At 38.8% G+C, this 20,057-nt stretch overlaps 1 protein-coding gene and 1 pseudogene across 1 annotated transcript in view; both read left to right on the top strand.

The window, feature by feature from the left end:
* Positions 1-20,057, top strand: part of SPAG17 (sperm associated antigen 17) — a 265,493-nt gene that overhangs the window by 169,246 nt on the left and 76,190 nt on the right. The window contains exons 23-28 of the mRNA XM_044004478.1: positions 441-605; positions 4,075-4,188; positions 6,409-6,593; positions 11,769-11,886; positions 13,937-14,115; positions 17,256-17,415. Of these exons, the coding sequence (XP_043860413.1) occupies positions 441-605; positions 4,075-4,188; positions 6,409-6,593; positions 11,769-11,886; positions 13,937-14,115; positions 17,256-17,415 (921 nt within the window). The remainder of the gene's footprint in view (positions 1-440; positions 606-4,074; positions 4,189-6,408; positions 6,594-11,768; positions 11,887-13,936; positions 14,116-17,255; positions 17,416-20,057) is intronic.
* Positions 818-1,276, top strand: LOC122755716 (annotated as a pseudogene).

Genomic DNA, 20,057 nt, shown 5'->3' with positions numbered 1-20,057 from the left:
CACTACCTGGAGGGTAAAAGCGGGTGGTTTAGAGCTAGGGATACTATGGGACAATGGGTGCATTTGGGGAACGGAAGGTAGATGGGCACCAAAGGAAAACTTGCCTGCCTCACCATCTTTCTAGTGCCTGCTTTGCTCCTAATTCTAAAGAGATTTGTTAGTGTATATGTGTGGCTGTCTGCATCCGTGTGTTTATTGTGTGTGTGTGTGTGTGTGTATGTATATATATATATATATATATATATATATATATACACACACATAGATGCTATATATATGCTATATATATACATACTATGTATGTGTATGTGTGTGTATATTACACACACATACACACACACACGTATACATGTGCTACTCTCCAAGCATTGTGGGAAAAAGTTGTCTCAGAACTTGCAGTGATAAGCTGATTTACCTGTCTCTATTCTATCATGTCTTAGGGCCAACTTTCATAAAAGTGAAAGTGAAGAAGGACAAGCATAATTTCTTTATTCATATAAAAGACCCCAAGAAACTTCAAGGAAAGGTGAAAAGACGAGAAGAGAATGACTCTTCAGATGAGGAAAGCAAAGTTAAAAAAAAGAAATTAAAGACGCCAAAGTCAGGTAACTTTATCACCCAGACACACCATAATATAGTACAATAGAGGACAATACAACCCAACATATTGCTGTGGGCAGCTAGGTGGCACAATGGATAGGGTTCCAGGCCTCAAGTCAGAAAGACTTATCCTCCTGAGTTCAAATCCAGCCTTAAGGAAGATCAGTTTGAAGCAGAGGGGGCAGCAGCAGTACTATGAGTAAGCTGCACAGCCAAGATGTGTGACTTCACAGAGCATCAGACTGCTGAGTTCAAGGTGGCCTTCCAGCTGTTTGACCGACCGCACGAGGATGGAGAGATCTTATATAGCCAGTGTGGGGATGTGATGTGGGCCCTGGGCCAGAACCCCACCAATGCTGAGGTGCTCAAGGTCTTAGGGAATCCCAAGAGTGATAAGATGAATGTGAAAGTGCTGGACTTTGAACACTTTCTGCCAATGTTGCAGACTATAACAAAGAATAAGGACTAGGGCACATATGAAGACTACATAGAGGGGCTTCGAGTGTTTGATAAGGAAGGGAATGGCACAGTCATGGGGGCTGAAATACGGCATGTCCTCATCACTCTGGGTGAGAAGATGACTGAGGAAGAAGTGGAAGTGTTGGTGGCAGGGCATGAGGACAGCTGTGGTTGTATCAGCTATGAAGAGCTAGTCCGGATGGTGCTGAATGGCTGAGAACAAAAATCCCCTTTCCACAAAGAATCCCCTAACCTTCTCAGTGTGAAACTGATCCTCTCACCTCTGAAGCAACTAGCTACATTGTCAGAGTTATCAACATCCTTCCTTCCAACCCCCACATGTCCTCTTTGGCCTACCTGCTCTCTGCTTTCACCAAATAAACTTGCTAATTGCTCTTTAAAAATTAAAAAAAAAAAAAAGAAAGAAAGAAAGAACAGTTTGACAATTGAGTAAAAAATGTGTTTATTCGCCACCTGTCAGGAATTTAGGTGATTTTCAAATCTGAGTGTATATTTATTTCTCTTTTTTTTTCTTTTTCTTTCTTTCTTTTTTTGTATGTGTGAGGCAATGAGGGTTAAGTGACTTGCCCAGGGTCACACGGCTAGTAAGTGTCAAGTGGCCGAGGCCAGATTTGAACTCAGGTCCTCCTGAATCCAGGGCCAGTGCTTTATCTACTGCACCACCTAGCTGCCCCCATGTGTATTTATTTCTGAAAATTATATATGCATGAATATGGAACAAGAGAATTTTGCACCTCCCAATATATGAAATGATCAAGTTGTACTAAGTGACAACAAAGGTTCCTTCCACTCTAGACTGATAAACTTCTGATTGTCAGGGATAAAATGAGGGCACCAGGACAAAATTTTATAATTTCCAAGGATAAAGTTCCTTAAAGGGAATTTATACCTTATTAAATTGAAAATTCTGTCTAATGGAGTTCTGTTAAGCAAAAGATAACATAATTTATTTTAAATATATATGCTTTATATATTTATATATATATATATACACATATAGTAAATATATCAAAATATACTATATGTATGTCCATATTATATTACTACATGTGTATACACATACATATAAATATACATGTACACATATATACACATATACATATGAAGAGAGAGAAAAAGAGAGAGGGAGAATATTTTTCAGGAATATATAACAGAGTTCCCCAACCTTTAGTTGGAATACTCAGGTTTTACTTATATGTACTTAGTGTATTTTTCCCCAAAATTGTTTAAAACTGTTTCACAAGAAGTAATTTTTAAACAATCTTATTCCCATTAACAAAATTTTGAGTCTCTACATTGATGTCATATTTGTTAATATACCAACATATTTTGAATAAGTACATATAATTTGCTATTCTGAAGCAATAAGGGGAAGTAACCTACCCCATTCAGAATAATAAACTACAATCAGTTGTTATGTTTTACTTGGAAATGTATTGTTAACATATCTGATTCTAAGTTAGATGCGCAGATGAATATTAGAATGTATTTCTATTTCCTAAACATGAGTGATGTGATATCTAACCCTGATACTTTCCTGAGGGACAAGAGACGCAATGGGGTAGTCGTTTAGATCCATGCTGCAAATTCAGATGCTTGGAACTTTGACCTTTGGGGATTCCTCAAACTTGAGTATAGCTTGATTGAGTCTGGAGAGAGATTGCAGCTGCTAGCAGCAAGGGGAAGAGTATCCCTGACCAGGGGAGTAGTAGAGGCAGTGGTAGCAGCCAGCATCTTTCTCTTCCTAAAACACAAGCTTCAGAGGGAAAGAGAATGCTGGTGATTGGAGCCTAGAGACTGTTGCTGGTAATAATAGAAGCTCCTCTTTCGGTTTCTGGTGATAATCTGTTCTTTGGTCATTGCTTTTTAATTTTTATTCTAATTTTTTTTAAAGCATCTGTGGTCAACCAAAAATGTATATAACTCAGGTATGCTTTGTCATCTGAGAATACAATAAGGCAGGTGGATCTCAGAGTTTACCTCACAGGACTAACTTGATGGAAGTTTCCCTTTTCCCATTTGGAAGCTAGCTGCCAACCTGGGGGTGTACTGGCTATTTTAGCTTTTAAAAAAATTATTAACAACTCTACAAGCTCCCCTAAAAGAGTGGAGAAAAGATTCCACATAGAGCTGAAAATGCCTGTTGATATAAGTAAGCCTGTGGTCTGTGATGACTAAGCAAGGTTGACAAAATCTCCAACCCTGATTCTAGTTAAAGACAAAAATAGAGAGGGAAGGGAAACAAGGTATGGGGCCTCCTGAGGCAGCAACTTTGCACTTCTAATCCAAAGGAAGGGGGGAAATCGGAGGAGAGGGTAACGGTCAAAAGGAAAGGCCAAATCCTAAACCAGCCCCAGTGGACATAAATAAGAATGATCTGGGAGGATTTGTCTTTTATTCTCAAAAAGAGAGGGAGGAGAGAGAGGAGAGAGACAGAGAGAGACAGAGAAACAGAGAGACAGAGACAGAGAGACTGAGACAGAGAGACTGACAGAGACAGAGATAAAGACAGAGAGGGGGAGAAACAAAGATAGACAGAGAGAGACTGAGACAGAGAGACTGAAAGAAAAACAGAGACATAAAGACAGAGAGACACAGACAGAAAGAGCAGAGAGAAACAGGAGAGATTTCTCAGCTAGCCACCTATCTTGTTCTCTGTAGTGACACCAAGTGGCTACACATAGATCAACTGAGCAGTGAGAAGAGAGAATTTCCCTGGGTGAGAATTGAATTTTTTAATTAAAAGGTAACCTGAGAAATATGCTCAAGAATTGCAAGGGTGCATTGTCATCTATCCTATTTTATCTACTCCTCTTGCCTTTAATCCTCATGACCCAGTAACATTTTGAATGGTGCTTTGCTCACAATAAGCAATGAATGACTATTTGGGGACCCCCCACCTTAGTGATGCTTCTGCAAATTCTCTTTGTTCTAAGTCTTTAAGCAAGACTTTGTTGATGAAATGGAAACTCCCTCGACTTTGTCTCCCTGTAGAATGGGCTCGCCATAAGAAGAGAATGGTTAGCAAGTTTGGGTCTTTCTCTGCCACACTGGAAAATGGAATCAATCTCTCTATAAGTTACCATGGACCCAGTGGGACACCACCAGGTGAGGGGAACACAACAAAGAGTATAGATGTGGTCCCTGTGCTTCCATCCTTCCCCACCTATTCCTTTATTACTAAATCAGACCTCATTCCTATTTGCTATTCCTTAGTAATTACCTCCGTGTGGTTAGTTTGTTCTAGGAGAATTTAACAGTCTATCTTTAAATGCTTGGAGAGTACCTATTTGAGTTTCCAGAACACTCTGATTTCCTGTGAAAGCAAACCTATACTGAACAAAAAAAAATCCCAGTGATCTTTGTTAACCAGCCCAAGAAAACAGACTGTTGGCCAGGGCCAAGCAAAGCATGATTTGCTGAGAAATCATCTTGGTTTTCCAAGGAATAATATTTTTGAAAATTCTGCCAATAATTATGGAAATATCCATTGTGTTTCAGGATGTTGGTTTGAAAGAAGCCATTGTGCAGAAATATTGAATGATTTCTCCATCCTGTTTTTCATAAACACATTCTCCAACTTGAAGCTACTGCCTTCCAAACCACAAAACCAGGATGTCATTTTTCTGAGGGCCAATTAGAAAATCAGTTTCATACCTGCACATTTTAGAAGTCGTTAAAGACATCACACACAAAAAACAAGGTCTTACCATGATCAGAAGCTAATCCTTGTGTTTTTTTTTTATCCTGCAGGCTCTATTTGGTACTTCTTTGTGTACATTCCAGTGAGCCATATTCAATACCTGTTATTTAAAAATACTATTCCCATGATTCATTATGACCATATTTATTATCTTGTGCCAAATAGCATCCATGTAGTACAGTTACTGTAAAGTCTCTGAAATATTTTCACACTATAATCTAATAAAAGGGAAGTGTTTGAGATCTTTTTTTTTTTGCTTTTGTGTTTTTTTTTAATAAGTGGCTGAAATGTGGCTAGAAAAATCAATTCGAGCCTAACAAATTCCCTTTTGACATTCACTATTACACAAGAAACCCTAGACTATCCAGATCTGAACATAGATTACATCTATATTAAATGGAAACTTTATCAGTTGCTCCATTGCTACTGGTACCATCCCTAGGTAATTTCCTAATTGCTTCATTTGCCAATCTTTTGTATTTGTCCTCAGATACTTGAAATTATATCCACTTCTTACATATGGCCTTTTGAAATTAATAATAATAATAATAACTTGCATTTGTAAAGAGAGGTTTATTTACAAAACACTTTACAAATATCTCATTTGATCCCCATAACAACCCTCAAAGGTAGATGCTATTATTGTCCCCATTTTACAGATGAAGAAACTGAGGCAGGCAACAATTAAGTGACTTGCCCAGGGTTCTATTAGCAAGTGCCTGAGGCTAGATTTGAGCAAATCTCATCTTGACTCCAGGTGTAACATTTAGCATCTTTCTAGCTGCGTCTGATTTCATTTGTAAATTTCCTAATCTGCCTCATTCTCTTCAACCCCGCTTCTCTTCAACAGAATCGATGGTGACTTTGACACACGGATTTCATTTTTGAAGGCCTCCTATCCTTTTTGAGCTGACTTCCCTTTTAAAATTTCTGGTCATGCTAATATGGAAATGTGTTTTGCATGATTGTGTGTGTATAACCTATATCAAACTGCTTACTGTCTCAGGGAGGAAGGAGGATGAACTGAAGGAGGGAAGGAGGGAAAGAATTTGGAACTCAAATTTTTTTTTAAATAAAAAAATTTTAATTGTCTTTACATGTAATTGGGAAAACCAAAATGTTATTTTAAAAAAGAAAAAAAATCCTTGTCATAGGATCCTTGTTCTCCTAGGATTCACAGAATTCTTTGAAGTATTCTCTCTACTAAATTATCCTTTCCTTCCCTCTCCTCTTTTCTCTTCCTTTCTCCTCTCTCTCTCTCTCTCTCTCTCTCTCTCTCTCTCTCTCTCTCTCTCTCTCTCTCTCTCTCTGTTTCTCTCTCCCCCCTCTTCTGCCATCTCTCCTTCCTTCCACACATTCTGAAGAGCATTGTTATTTTTAATTTTAAAAACCTACCCTTCCCATTAGAACATAGGCAGATTATTTCATATGACTTCAAGCTTAGGAAATAGGTTAAACATTTGGCAAGGGTGTACATGGATCTATGATCTTGCCAATGTGGTACTGAATAAGAATCCTGTAGTTCTTTTAACTCTATTCTAGTTACCTAATAACTCTCATGTAAGATAAGCATATGGTGCACAAAGAATCCATAGAGGTATTTCCCTTTTCTTTCCCTTTCACAGAGGAAAAGGATGTTGAATTAGAAGAAATGCTGAATATCCCTTCAGCACATACTCAAACTGTGATTCCCACTCCCCCTACCCCACCTCCCAAAGGAAAAAGCAAAACTCCTAAGGGTAAAGAAAAAAACAAAGAACCCCCCAAAGAAGAGGAGCCACCACCCGTTCCAAAGGAAGAAGAGAAACAGGTAAAAGACTCCTGGTCAGTTTCCAAAATCTGGTTGCATTTCTATCACAAAAGTCAAACTTCAAAAGAATGTGAGTGGGGAAACAGGAGAAGGAATAAGCATTAATTAAGCACCTACTATGTGCCAAGAACTTTACAATTATCTCACTTGATCTTCAAATACCCCTTCAGGTAGTTGCTGTTATTATCCTCATTTTATAATTGAAGAAACTGAGACAGAGATTAAGTGACTTGCTCAGGGTCACACAGCTAGTAAATGTTGGTGGCTTGAGCTTTCCTCGCTCCAAGTCCAGTCCTGTGTGCATTATGGTGCAACCTAGTGACCCTTAGGAATGGGAATGACAGTGTGCTCACTGATGTTGAAAACGCCTTCAAGATTGCTTCATCATCCTTTTTAAATGGGCAAAGCAAAGATTGGCTCTGAGGCTGACTTTTCACTGAGCTAGTTGCTTCCATGGGCACTTTAAGTCACTTTAAGTTTTCCATTTCCTCATCTGAAAAGGTAGAGGATTATTGTGAGGATTAAGTGAAATGATGTTTTTAAAGTGCTTTGTAAAACTTAGGGTACTGAACATCATCTATTATGTTATGATTTTTAGCAAACAAATGTATGACCAGGAAATAGGTATAGGTAGGTTTTTATGATATGAAAATCAATTCTACTTTTTTTTTCATCCTGACATCCTGACTTGCTCCCACTGGGTCCTGCTCCCACCCTCCCTTTAATGCCCTCTCTGAATCTAAAAATGAGGGAGATCCATCTTTTCAAGATTGATATTTTAGTTATAATAGCAAGCTGGGCAGAAAAATATAGTAGAAAGAAACCTGGGTCAAATCAAGAATAGTTAAATGGGTAGGGCAGGGGAAGAGAAGGGATCTATTGGGAAATATAGGGGATGTAGAAACAGAATATGCCAATTTCTGAGGACTCTACATTGACAAAATCACATAGCCTTGAAGTTTCAGAGAAGGTGTTCTTGGGCGGGGGGAGGAGGGGATTTCACTTAAAGTCAGAGAGCTTGGGTTGAAATTCCAGATCTCAGGTTGTCTTTATGCTATCTGTATGACTGGGACAAGTCCCTAATCTGTAAAATGAGAGGATTGGGTTTATTGTTATTGTTGTTTGTCCTTCATTTTCTTTGCTTTTCTATTTTTTTTTTTTGGCGAGGCAATTGGGGTTAAGTGACTTGCCCAGGGTCACACAGCTAGTAAGTGTCAAGTGTCTGAGGCTGGATTTGAACTCAGATCCTCCTGAATCTAGGGCTGGTGCTTCATCCACTGTGCCACCTAGCTACCCCCTGTCCTTCATTTTCAAAGAGGACCAATGACATCACAGGTGAAGACTTGTGTGTGAATTGGATTTAAGTGAGGCAGAGTTGTGCAAAGTCATCACCCTCACTCTCTTCCAGAATCATTAAATTCCTTTAGCAGGACAAAAGTCAAGAAGACTGGTGATGGTCCAGGATGCATTGGATGACCTTGGTGTCTGCCATGTCTGACCAAGCTCTAAGCACTTTGAAGTTCCCCCTTCAGTTGCCTTCATGGCCATTGGAACAAATTATTCTCATCCACCCATTCCTCTGGGGGAAGTCTTCACATGTTTGCTTTAGACATAGCCCCTAGGCACTTAACAAACTCACTAATTGATTATGAAAGCTTTTTAAAAAAACAGATGATTTTATATTTGATCTTAGGCATTATTAGGAACCACTGGAATTTATTGAATGGGAGGTGGGGGGGTTCATCACATGGTCATACCTGTGCTTTAAAAAGACCAGTTTGAGAGCTGAGTCAGATGGAGTTGAATGGGGAGACACTTGAATTAGGGAAGCCAACAAGAGGGCTAATGAGGGTTAGAATGATCTCTAAAGTCCCTTCCAACTCTTAGTCTATTGTCTACAGCTTCTGGCATGGGCATTACTGCTGCCAAGGTATGTGATCTTGGGAAAGTAACCATACCTCTCTGTGCCTCAGTGTTTTCATTTATAAATGAGGGACTTGAACTAAAGGGTCTTTATCTTTAACATTCTCTGGTTAATAGGTTGGTGCCAGTTCTCCTCAGACTTCTGAAGTATCCACTCTACCTTCTACCAAACAAACATAACTTTTGCCTCTCATACTTTCCAATCATTTAGCATTTTTTGCTAAAATGGGAACAAAGAAAGGCCATAGATAAAGCTACTTTATGGGAAGGGGAAAAGTTTTACTTAAGGGCTCTCAACCCACTGAGACCCAATCACTTAAACCCAAACAAAGCTAACTGGTAGTTTTCCAGATGAGTTTCATATAAGAGGATAAGAATAACAAGAAGACTAAAGAATGAGGAGCTCACTACTAGCAAGTATGGAGAATAAGCATAATTTTTCAGTAACCTTGAATAGGGTACATGATATTTGTCTCTCTGAGATAACCCTGTAAAAGCTATCTAAAGTTATCCCTTCCATATTGCTGGGGTTAGGGGTACTGCACCCCCACAATCTGGAAAACCCACATAAAATTTTTTGGCCCTCCATATGAGAGAAGTCTGAATTTATTTTTCTTTTTCTTTTACGAGATGTTTACAGTACATTATTGTAAATTTTGTGTTAAGTATTTGGTCACAGGTTCTGTGTCATCTGCTGGTCTTCATGTGTCATCTGCAGCTCCCAAAAAAACTCCCAAGAAATACCCATGTAATTTCTTATGCCAACCCATGATGTATCAAAATTGCAGTGAGGAAAGTCACAATGGGGATGTGTACTCAAAGAGAAGCGTGATGTTTCTCCTAGAAGAAAAAGTAAAAGAACTGAATAAATCTCTCTCTTCTCTATAGTTTGTTAAAGATGATGAAGTAGGGGCAACTAGGTGATGCAGTGGATAGAGCACCCGGGCCTGGAGTCAGGAAGACCTAAGTTCAAATCCAACCTCAGACACTTAACACTTACTAGCTGTTTGACCCTGGGCAAGTCACTTAACCCCAATTGCTTCACCCCCCCAAAATAGATCATGAAGTATTACTTGGGAAAATGTAAGAAAGGTTTCAAGGACAAAGCAAAGAAGAAAAAGAATCTGAAAAGATAGAAGGGACATGGAATCATAAATATGATTCTGAATAGGACCACAGGGGTCATCTATTTATAAGGTGATAGAAACATAAATTTAGAGTTCAAAGGGACCTTAGAAATCATCAAGTCCAACCCTTTTATTTCACAAATAAAGAAATCAAGGCAAGTTCAAACCCAGCCTCAGACACTTGATACTTACTAGCTGTGTGACCCTGGGTAAGTCATTAACCCTGCCCCACCAAAAAAGAAGAAGAAACCAAGACATAGAAAGATTAAGTGACTTGCACAGAGTCACAGAGTAAATATCTAAAGTAGGATTCAAACTCAGATGTTCCTGATTCCAAGATTAATGTTCCATCCATACCAGACTGCCTCCATCCTGATCTTTGTCAAGGTGGTGGACAGAGGAAGAGTGTAACACAGGAGAATGAGAAAAAGAAAGAACAGTGAACACTTGGAGCTAAAAAATAGATCTGTGGCTCTTCCTGTAAAGGGGTAGCTGGACAAGATGAACAAGCTGTCTTCACAGTAAGGAATGATTATACAAATTTACTAGAGCTTGCAACGATCATCTACTAGAGACCCTAGATTTGAGGGGAGGAACAGATTTTAAAATACTCAGAGAAAGAACAGGTAGTCCTTTAACAGGTAGGGCAGGTAGGATCTCATGACTTAAAATTCTACACGGCAAGTCATCTCAATAGGGATGTGAAATCTTCAGGAATGAAATTCTTAAGCCACAAAGAAAAAAAATAATTTCGATGAGGAGAAATAGGTGGAGTTGTGTAAAAAGGCCAGTTGGGAGCACTGGGAACTCATCAACCAAATTAGATTTGTAAAAGATGTATATTGTGTAAAATATGTAAAATATGTATATTGTGACAAGATTTGCATAAACTGATGCAAAGTGAAGTAAACAGAACCAGGGAGACAGTATCCACAATGACTACAATAATGGAAATAGAAAGAAAAAGTTAAAAAATAAAAACAAAAACCTGAACACTGAATAAATATAATAGCCAAGCTTGACCCTGGAGAAGAGATGAGAAAATTACCTTCTATTCAAAGGTGGGGAGACTATGAGGGTATAACAAATGCATAAATTCTCAGACTTAGTTTCTGTGCAGGTCAGTTTCACAGACCTTTTCCTTCTCTCTTTTTTATTCCTTGTTACAGGGAATAATTGGATGGGTAGGGCAGGGCACGGGAAGGGAAAGGATCTATTGAGAAATAAAGGTGTTGTAAAAACAGAATATACCAATTTCCGAGGACTCTACACTGATGAAATCACATATCTTTGAAGTATCAAAGAATACATTGTTATTCTTTTATCAAACAAAAAATAATTTAATGTCTATCTCTTAGATTTCACACAGATTTTTGAAGGTTGTTAAATTTGAAGCTGTTCCTTATTTTTACATAGTCTTTACATAGCTAACACTTATTAGTAGTAATAGCACTGGCAATAAATGCTCATATTTATTAGCATCTTGCCCTTTACAAACAACTTTATTCTCAACAAATCCAGTTGTAGTCAGACAGAGCCTCTCATTCTGCCCTATTTAGCCCAAGATGAAACCAAGACCCATAGAGGTCATAAGATCACAGAACTAAGGCTGCAAGGGACCTGTAACGATTGGAATAACGCCACCTGCTGGCTTAAAAGTCTAACTCTTGCTAAAGCTTATGATTTATTGGCGACCACTCATTAGATATTTTAGACAGTTTAGCTAGAATTTTAGCCCTTAACAGACCTAACCCACTCATTGTACAGATGAGCAAAAGTGCCTTACCCAAAGTCACACAGGCATTGTGCCATAGTGGTAAGCCCAGAGATCCACCACACCACACCCATGCCTCATGAAGTTCCTTGTCCAAGGTCTTTTGTATAAATGCATTTTGGGTATATTGCATACTGTTTCATCATTATCAAATGTTTTCGGTAGTTCTGACATTCTTTGACAGTGAGGTTCTGATCATATGCTTCATCATATCCCTTATTGCTCCTAGCAATTCTGTGTACATAGCAGCTACTCAGCAAACACTTGTTGAATTTCATGGAATTTAATCTGTGTTCATCGGTTTAGAGCAGTAAGCAGATACTTTAATACCACTTGTATTCTCTTCCATAGGAAGACGTAGAGACAGAAGCCCCTCCACTGGAGCCACCCTTTATTCCCACCTTTCAAAGACTAAATATTTCATGTCCTAATGGGCTGGCAGTGACCTTCCTTGGCTATCTATCTCCAGGTTAGTACTTTGGGTCAGATGCATTTTAAGAACTATGGATATAGTCAAATTATAACTTACAATGATATATTTCCATCAGCAGAAACATCCAATTTTGGAAAACAATTGCTCACATTTTTGAGGTTACTAAGAGGCAGCCTGGCATGTCTAGGCTGTGCCTAGAGTAAGGAAGATATAGCTTCAGGACCTGTTTTTGACAAGGGCTAGCTGTGCAACCCCAGGCAAATCACTTAACTTCTCAATGCTCAGGCTTCTCTCTAAGACTATAAATTACATACATGCAAGATCTACCTCAATAGTTTCCGTACCAGAAGTTCACTTCACTGACAAAATCACAACACCCCCAACCTCCACCAAAAGGTAAAATAATGCAGTTATTTTCACATCTTGACTGATGCTCCACAGAAACTGCTTTGCTGATCTTGTTACAATGTTGTTTTAAAAAAAGGCCTTGTAACAGTTGTCCTCAACAGCACAGTAGGTTGCTTGGTATTGGCAGAATAAAAGAGTAGATCAGAAGAGGGAAGAGACAGGGGAAAGAAAAAAATGAAGGAAGGAAAGAAAGAAGGAAGGGAGGGAAGGAGGGAGGGAGGCAGGCAGGAAGGAAGGAAGGAAAGGAGAGAGCATTATTATCATTAGATAATCAGTATGTAAGCATATTCCATAGATTGTTATTTCACAAAGATACTGTGAATACATTGTAACCAACCTCAGGACATTTGGCAAAATGTCCGCTTGTAACACTGTTCTGATGAAACTAGCTGCCTCTCTGGTTATCACCAGAATCAAAGAGTTAGACCTGAAAGGGACTTTGGAGATGATAATAGTCCAACTGCTTCATTTCACAGATTGGGTAACTAAGGTAAAGAGTGGATGATAACAACGATAGTGACAACAGTAACAGTAGCATTTATTTAGTGCCTACCGTGTGCCAGGAACTTTGCTAACTGCTTTATAAATATTATCTCTTTTGTTCTTTATAACAAGCCTGAGAGGTAGGTGCTATTGTTATCTTCATTTTACAGTTGAGGAAACTGAGGCAAACAAAACTTAAGTGACTTGCCCGAGACCAAATTTGAACTCAGGTCTTCCTGACTCCAGGCCTCGTACTGTATCTACTGTGCCACATAGAACTGCCCTAGATCATGTAGCTAGTTAATTGAAGGTCCAGAATTAGATCCCTAAAGTCCTAACTGCCAACCCAGTACTTTTTCTCTTTTACAAATAGTCTCCGGGGCAGCTAGGGGCAGCTAGGTGGCGCAGTGGATAGAGCACCGGCCCTGGAGTCAGGAGTACCTGAGTTCAAATCCGGCCTCAGACACTTAACACTTACTAGCTGTGTGACCCTGGGCAAGTCACTTAACCCCAATTGCCTCACTAAAAAAAACAAAACAAAAAACAAAAACAAAAAACAAAACAAATACAAATAGTCTCCAAACACAAAACAACATGAATCCTCTCAAGTAAAGTCTAAATTCAGTTAATCAACTTGGCAAGTTAGTTGTCCCAACAAGTCTGTTAAGGACACATGTCCCTGTGTATATTTCAGCATGAGATTGTCAGGTACCGTATACAATATCAATAGAATGTTCAGCATCCTCAGAGTAGATCCCTTTATTTGAATTACTTGGACAGGTGCTTTCCTCCTTCACAGTTGGCTGGGGAGGGGCACAGAAAGAATGAGAGTTTTGAGGTGAGACAAATACGGAGGATTAATTTTCTAGTACAGGGCACTGCCCCTTGGATAAATCACCTAATTTCATTGGGTCTCAATTTCCTAATCTATAAATTGATGAAGTTGGACTAATTGACTTCTATGATCCCTTCCAGATCTCTATCTATAAGTCTATGATCCTTTAGCTATTCCAGTTTGCTTCATAAAATTTGTTATAGTCATATCAAGAAAGGGTTGTAACTAGGGGCCATTGGCCAGCAATATTGTTCGGTAGTCCCAGAAATTATATTGGTTTTCATTAAAGCAAGAAAATTAAATCCCAGCTCCATAATTCCCTTCTACAACATCCAGTTCACAAATAATCTTCATCTTTAGGTCCACACATTGGAGATGATGAACATACCTGGGACATTATGGTTCGGCAGAGTTATCCTCAAAGGGTGAAGTACTCTCAGATGCATAAAACCGTGACACCACCAATAGAACAGGAGATTTCCAGAGTTATTAACAGTCAAGGGACTGTTGTCAAGTACATGGTGGATGGATCTACACAGGTAAAGAAACTTTCTGGAGATTTAGATGTATTTGGGACTCCACAACTTGTTTTCTTCTTGGGAGTTTGAACCCATGGGTATCAATCAATTGTTCTTACATTGACTGTTTTTACTGTAAGCTGAAGAGCAGCAAGAGATGGGTCAGAGAGAGGGAGAAAAAATGGCAGCCAGGGTAATTGAAAAGAGAATTGGGCATCAAATTGATACATTATCATTACAGACATAAAACTTACCTATAGAAATTCAAAGAGAAATAGTGGGACTGGCTTCTTGGCATAAGGTCAAAGATTTAGATCCAGAAGAGACCTCAGGGAGAGTACAACTCTCTCATTTTGCAGATGAATAAAATGAGACCCAGACAGATTACTTGCTCCCAGGTTCAAACGGGATAAGTGGTAGGATGGTGATTTGAAACCAGGTTATATGACTTGACATCCAACATTTGCCACTTCACCAAGTTGTTCTCTCTCAGGTCTATAGGTAGAAAAAGCCTAAATATAATATCTCATATACTGGGCAGGTAGCTCTCTAACTAACAAAAGTTATTTGTTAAGCCAAAATTATCACAAGCAGCAGAGAATTAATCCATACTTTGTTGTAGCCCGGCTTCAGAGGCTGCATTGAGTGCACAATCATCTGCAAAGAAAAAAGTCATGCACCAGCTCTCCTTCTACTTTAGTCTTGGCTTGTAGTCTTTTCAAGTTAAATGATTTACAATCAGTGCAGTAGCTGACCTTGATGCAAGTAAGCATAATATTGAATAAATCAGTAAAGGTATTTGACCTGTAAAAGCGTAGGGAATGACTTTTCCTGATACTCAGACTTTACTAGTTCATCCCTCCCCACCTTTTCCTTCTCTGGTATCTTTCTCCCTTAATTCCTGCCTTACTCCCACTACCTCCTAACTCTTCTATCTTCAGTCTTGCTCTTTCCACTAGTAACATTATATCTGATCAATTATGTTCAGCTTTCCTTTATACTTTTTAAAATTCAAAGGCTAAGAAAATCTTAAAGTTGGAAGCAATCTCAGAAGCCCAATCCTAGAAGCCATTTAATTCAACATGTTTAAAGAATGGTCATCCTCTGGCCTGAAAGACCTACTGCCTTTTGAGATACACCATTCTAAATTTTCATCTAATTCTGATACAGCTTCTATCACAGTGCCTGGCACATGGTAGGCATTTAATAAGTGCTTGTTGACTTGACTTATTGCCTTAATTGTTAGCAAGGTTGTCCCTTTTCTATCATGCTGAATTTACCTCTTGGCAATTTCCATTCATTGCGCCTGGTTCTGGCTTTTGAGGCCAAGTAGAAACTGTTTAATCTTTCTACTACATGGCAGCCTATCATGTAGCACAGCAATTACATCCCGCCCTAAATTTTCTCCTCTACAGACTAGAGTTGTACTAATAATTGTGTTTACTTTTTTTTCTTTTTTTGCAGGGCAGTGAGGGTTAAGTGACTTGCCCAGGGTCACACAGCTAGTGAGTGTCAAGTGTCTGAGGCCAGATTTGAACTGAGGGCAGATTTGAATTCAGGTCCTCCTGAATCCAGGGCCAGTGCTCTATCTACTGTGCCACCTAGCTGCCCCAGTTGTAGTTACTTTAATTAATCCTTATATATTATAGACCCAAGATCCTTCAGAATAATTTATATGGTATAGTGGAAAGAGCCATGATTTAGAATCAGAGGACCTGAGTTAGAAACCCAGTTATCTTACTATCTGTGTGATTTGGGGCAAGTTGTATAACCTCTCTGGGCTCCAGTTCCTCTCCTACAGAAATAAGGGAATGGATCAAATGGCCTCAAAACTTAGAAGTGCTTATCTTGTGATCCTTTTTTTTTTTTAAGTGAAGCAATTGGGGTTAAGTGACTTGCCCAGGGTCACACAGCTAGTAAGTGGTAAGTGTCTGAGTCCAGATTTGAACTCAGAACCTCCTGACTCCAGGGCCGGTGCTCTATCCACTGCGCCACCTAGCTGCCCCCTTGTGATCCTTTCTGATGTGCTTTCCAGCTAATGTCCTTTTAAATGGTAGCACTCAAAGATGAACATCATATTTCAGATTTGAATGGTTTCCCCAAATAAACAGGCAAAGTCCCTCCACCCAGCAATCAAGGTCCTCTATGATTCAGCTGCAATCTCTTTTTCTCATTTTATATTCTAAAACTTCCCTTCATTTACAAGACTCTCGAGTTAAACAGGACTAATCACTCTTCCTCAAAGATGCCCCAACCTTTACCACTTCTTGAATTTTTTTTAATGCTATTTCCTCTGTTCAGAATATGTGATCAAGGGAGAGTTACTCTATTTGTCTGGGCCTGTTTCCTCATCTATAAAATGAGGGAATTAAATTATTCAAATTCTCTTCCAGCTTCTCTATCCTTGATCTTGTTTATGTCCTTCCATTAGTCTTCCATAGAAGATCCATCTTCTGTGGCCATGGTGATCCATTAAATAGTTTAAAATACTATATCATATATCATGAGAGACAGCATGGTGCAGTGGGTAAAAAGTTGGCCTTGGAGACAGGAAGATGTGGGTTCAGGTCTTGCTGTAGATTGGCTATGTGACCCTGGGAAAGTCACTTGCATTTTAGGCAACTGTCTAAATCATGAGTGGCATAAAAGCTGTTGATTTACATCTGTAGAGGGAGTTTCTTTACCTGGGAATTCCATATATTCCTGAGATCACAGGTCTAGTCTCTATCATAAAAGTAGGGAAATAGTGTCTGACTCATTACAGAAGGAGTATCAAAGTTGTTTCAGTAGTGGACTGGATAATCAGAAATCCTTGTGTATGAGGGTTCAACAAATTGTGTTACAATTATTAATTCAAACAAGGCCATTCAGTTGTCTACTGGCTCTGACTTAAGTGATTAGAAGCTTCTGGCCTATTAGATTGTGTATACTAATTAATTAGACTTCAAAAAAAGAAAAACATTTAATGGAAATCTCATAGGGACTATATCTGGCCCAAGAGTCACATGTGTAGAAGCTAGTTTTCTTTCTTTTTGCCTCAAGATTTCACTTTTCCATGTTGGCTCTTAAGTCACTTTTAGTGTGACCATCTGTTCTTTATTGTTTGACAATCTCTCTCCTACTTTGTGAAGACTAACCTGAAATATCACTGTTGTCCTTAGGTACTCTTTGCAGATGGTGCAGTGAGTTACAGTCCAGATTCTGGTCCTGTGTGTGCCCACTCAGAAAGTTCTACAGCCCCAGGTTCAACAGACTTGAGATATTCATTCTGTCTACAAAAATCAGAAACTGGCCCATCTGATGCTATCAGCTCAAAGAAAGGTGATAATGGTTATATGCTTGCCCAACTCAGAGTGACTTCAAGGAATGATTTTAAATGCTCCAAGAACCAGCCTGGTCTATGTGAATCATTGCAGGCTAGAAGGGCTTGAGTGTATATTTTTATCTGACCTTTGAAAAATCTGCTTTTTTTTTTCTGGCTTCCATTCAAGCCATGAGATCATATGGTTAGAGCTGGACCTCCACCTTCATCTAGTCCAATTCCAGATGAGAGAGCTGAATTCAGCCCATGGAAGTTAAGTGACTTACTCAAGGTCACACAGATAGTTTCAGAGGCAGGATTTGAACCCAGACCCTCTAACTTTAGAACCAGTTCTACGGCTATTGTACTGCTTCCCAGTTAACTGTGTTTTCAAGACAGCTAATTCTTCATTTTCCACACGAACAGAAGTGAGTCGTGGTATGGCTCATTCAAAATTTGATTACCTTAAAAACCATTTCTATCTGGCTTGGGATGTCCTTTTTGTATTTACATTTGAATGTGGGTGTGTTTGATGACACACTATGGTTTAGGAAGGACATCCACTCCTATAGCACCTCTCTAGCTATATTTCAAACCTTATTCAGGAAAACTCCAGCGATTGCTCACCATGTGGCTTGGACTATGTCAGCACACACTATTAGCTTCTATTGGAGGGATATAACACATACACACAAAAAAGAATCATACAAGGTAGAGTGTTATGTGGACAAAAGAGGAATCCAGACAAAATACTCTGGGAACACTTGAAGAGGGAAGAAGAACCATTCTACAAAACTGCAGGGAATTGTGTAGGTGCCTCATTTCCCCCTACTAGTCTACAAGCTCCTACAGAACAAATTATGTTTTGTGGAATTTTCATATCCCCTACAGGACTTAGCAAATGGTAGAGACTCAATTAACATTTGTTAAGTGAATTAGTGTTCTGAGGATTCATGATGCTCTGGGTAAGAAAAAGAAGGCACACTTAATACCAGACATAAAAGGAACTGGGTAACTGTTCATACTCAATGCTATTTAGCTCCACCTACTCTCCACTGTAGGCTAGACATGGCATAAAACATTCTATTTTGGATAGAAGCCATCTCTGGGAGGAGAAGTTAAGTTTTTGAGCATCAGTTGGGGGCTCCATTGTCATCTTGTTTTATATTATGATTACTTTCTTTGTGGAGTGACACTATGTGTATCAATCTCTTTGGGCTTGGCTAATATAAAAAAGATATCAGACCTTCACTAGGAGTGTGTGATCTATTTAATTGTATGGGCCATCAGTACAGATAATGCTCATGAATGTCATTGGAAGCCCTAAGGCTTAGACAGAGGAGAAATTAAAAAAAAAAAGAAAAGGAAGAGGAAAGAAAAAGAAATGAGGAAAAAATGAAGAAAGGAGGGAGAGATAGAAGAGAGGAGAGAATGAATATGGGATGGAGAAATAAAGAAAAAGAAAAAGAGGAGAAAACTGAAAAAGAAAACTTAGTAACACAGTAGAATGTGAACTCAGAAGGTGAGGACTACTTTTATTTGTATGTAGTACCTAGTGCAATGCTTGATATTCAGTAGGTGTTTAATAAATGTCTTTCATTGATTAATCTGTTGATTGGCACCCTGAAATAATAAGGCATCCCTACCCTAAAACACTAAAAAACATATGTGAAACAGATGTGACTTTCCCACCCAGACTAACCCAGAGTAGCAGCTTAGGTGAAGATGCCCTTTCTTTCCAAGCTAGATGCCTGTCAGACCCACATGTTTCCAGGACCACAGGAGATAATAAAGGTCCCTAAAATGAAAGAAGCATTGAGTTTCTTTTTTGTTTTGTTTCGTTTTGTTTTGTTTTGGCATGGGGCAGTGAGGGTTAAGTGACTTGCCCAAGGTCACACAGCTAGTAAGTGTCAAGTGTCTGAGGCCGGATTTGAACTCAGTTCCTCCTGAATCCTGGGCTGCTGCTTTATCCACTACACCACCTAGCTGCCCTTGATTTTCTTTTTATAGAGATTTTATCGATATAATTTGATTTTATATCATCTACAATTCTCCCTATGTCCTTTCCCCGAGCCCCTCCCAGAAAGCCATAGCTTATAACAAAGAAGTAGAAAAGAAAAAAAATATCAGCAAAACAAATCAACAAATTGAAAAGGCTAATGTTATGTGCAGTGTTCCACACCTATGGACCATCAGGGAAAATGTTTTTTCTTATCTCTTTTGGGGGGGCAAATTTTGTTCTCCAAAATTCCATAACATTCAGCTTCCACATATTGTTGTAGGCATCATGTATATCGTATTCCTAGTTCCGATTACTTCACTTTGGTTCATATAAATGTTTTCATGTTTCTCTGTATTTATCATGTTTGCCATTTCTTATAGCATAGCAGAATTGCTTTTCACAATGGCTATAGCAATTCATAGTTTCACCAACATTGCATACTACACTACTATGTCTGTCTTTACAGAATCCCACTATCTTTGACTAGTCCCATCTTTTATCATCTTTTCCAAGTTTCTCTCTGGACAAGACCTCAGTGGGTTTTTTGTTTGTTTGTTTTTTAGGGTTAGGGTTGTGGTTTTTTTGCATTTCTGTTATTATTAGTGATTTGGAACATTGTTTCATATAGTTGCTAGTAGTTTTCAATTTTTCTTTTGAAAA

Source organism: Dromiciops gliroides, chromosome 4 (assembly GCF_019393635.1).
Source record: "Dromiciops gliroides isolate mDroGli1 chromosome 4, mDroGli1.pri, whole genome shotgun sequence".
NCBI classification, from domain to species: Eukaryota; Metazoa; Chordata; class Mammalia; order Microbiotheria; family Microbiotheriidae; genus Dromiciops; species Dromiciops gliroides.
This window is presented reverse-complemented; position numbering and strand designations above follow the sequence as displayed.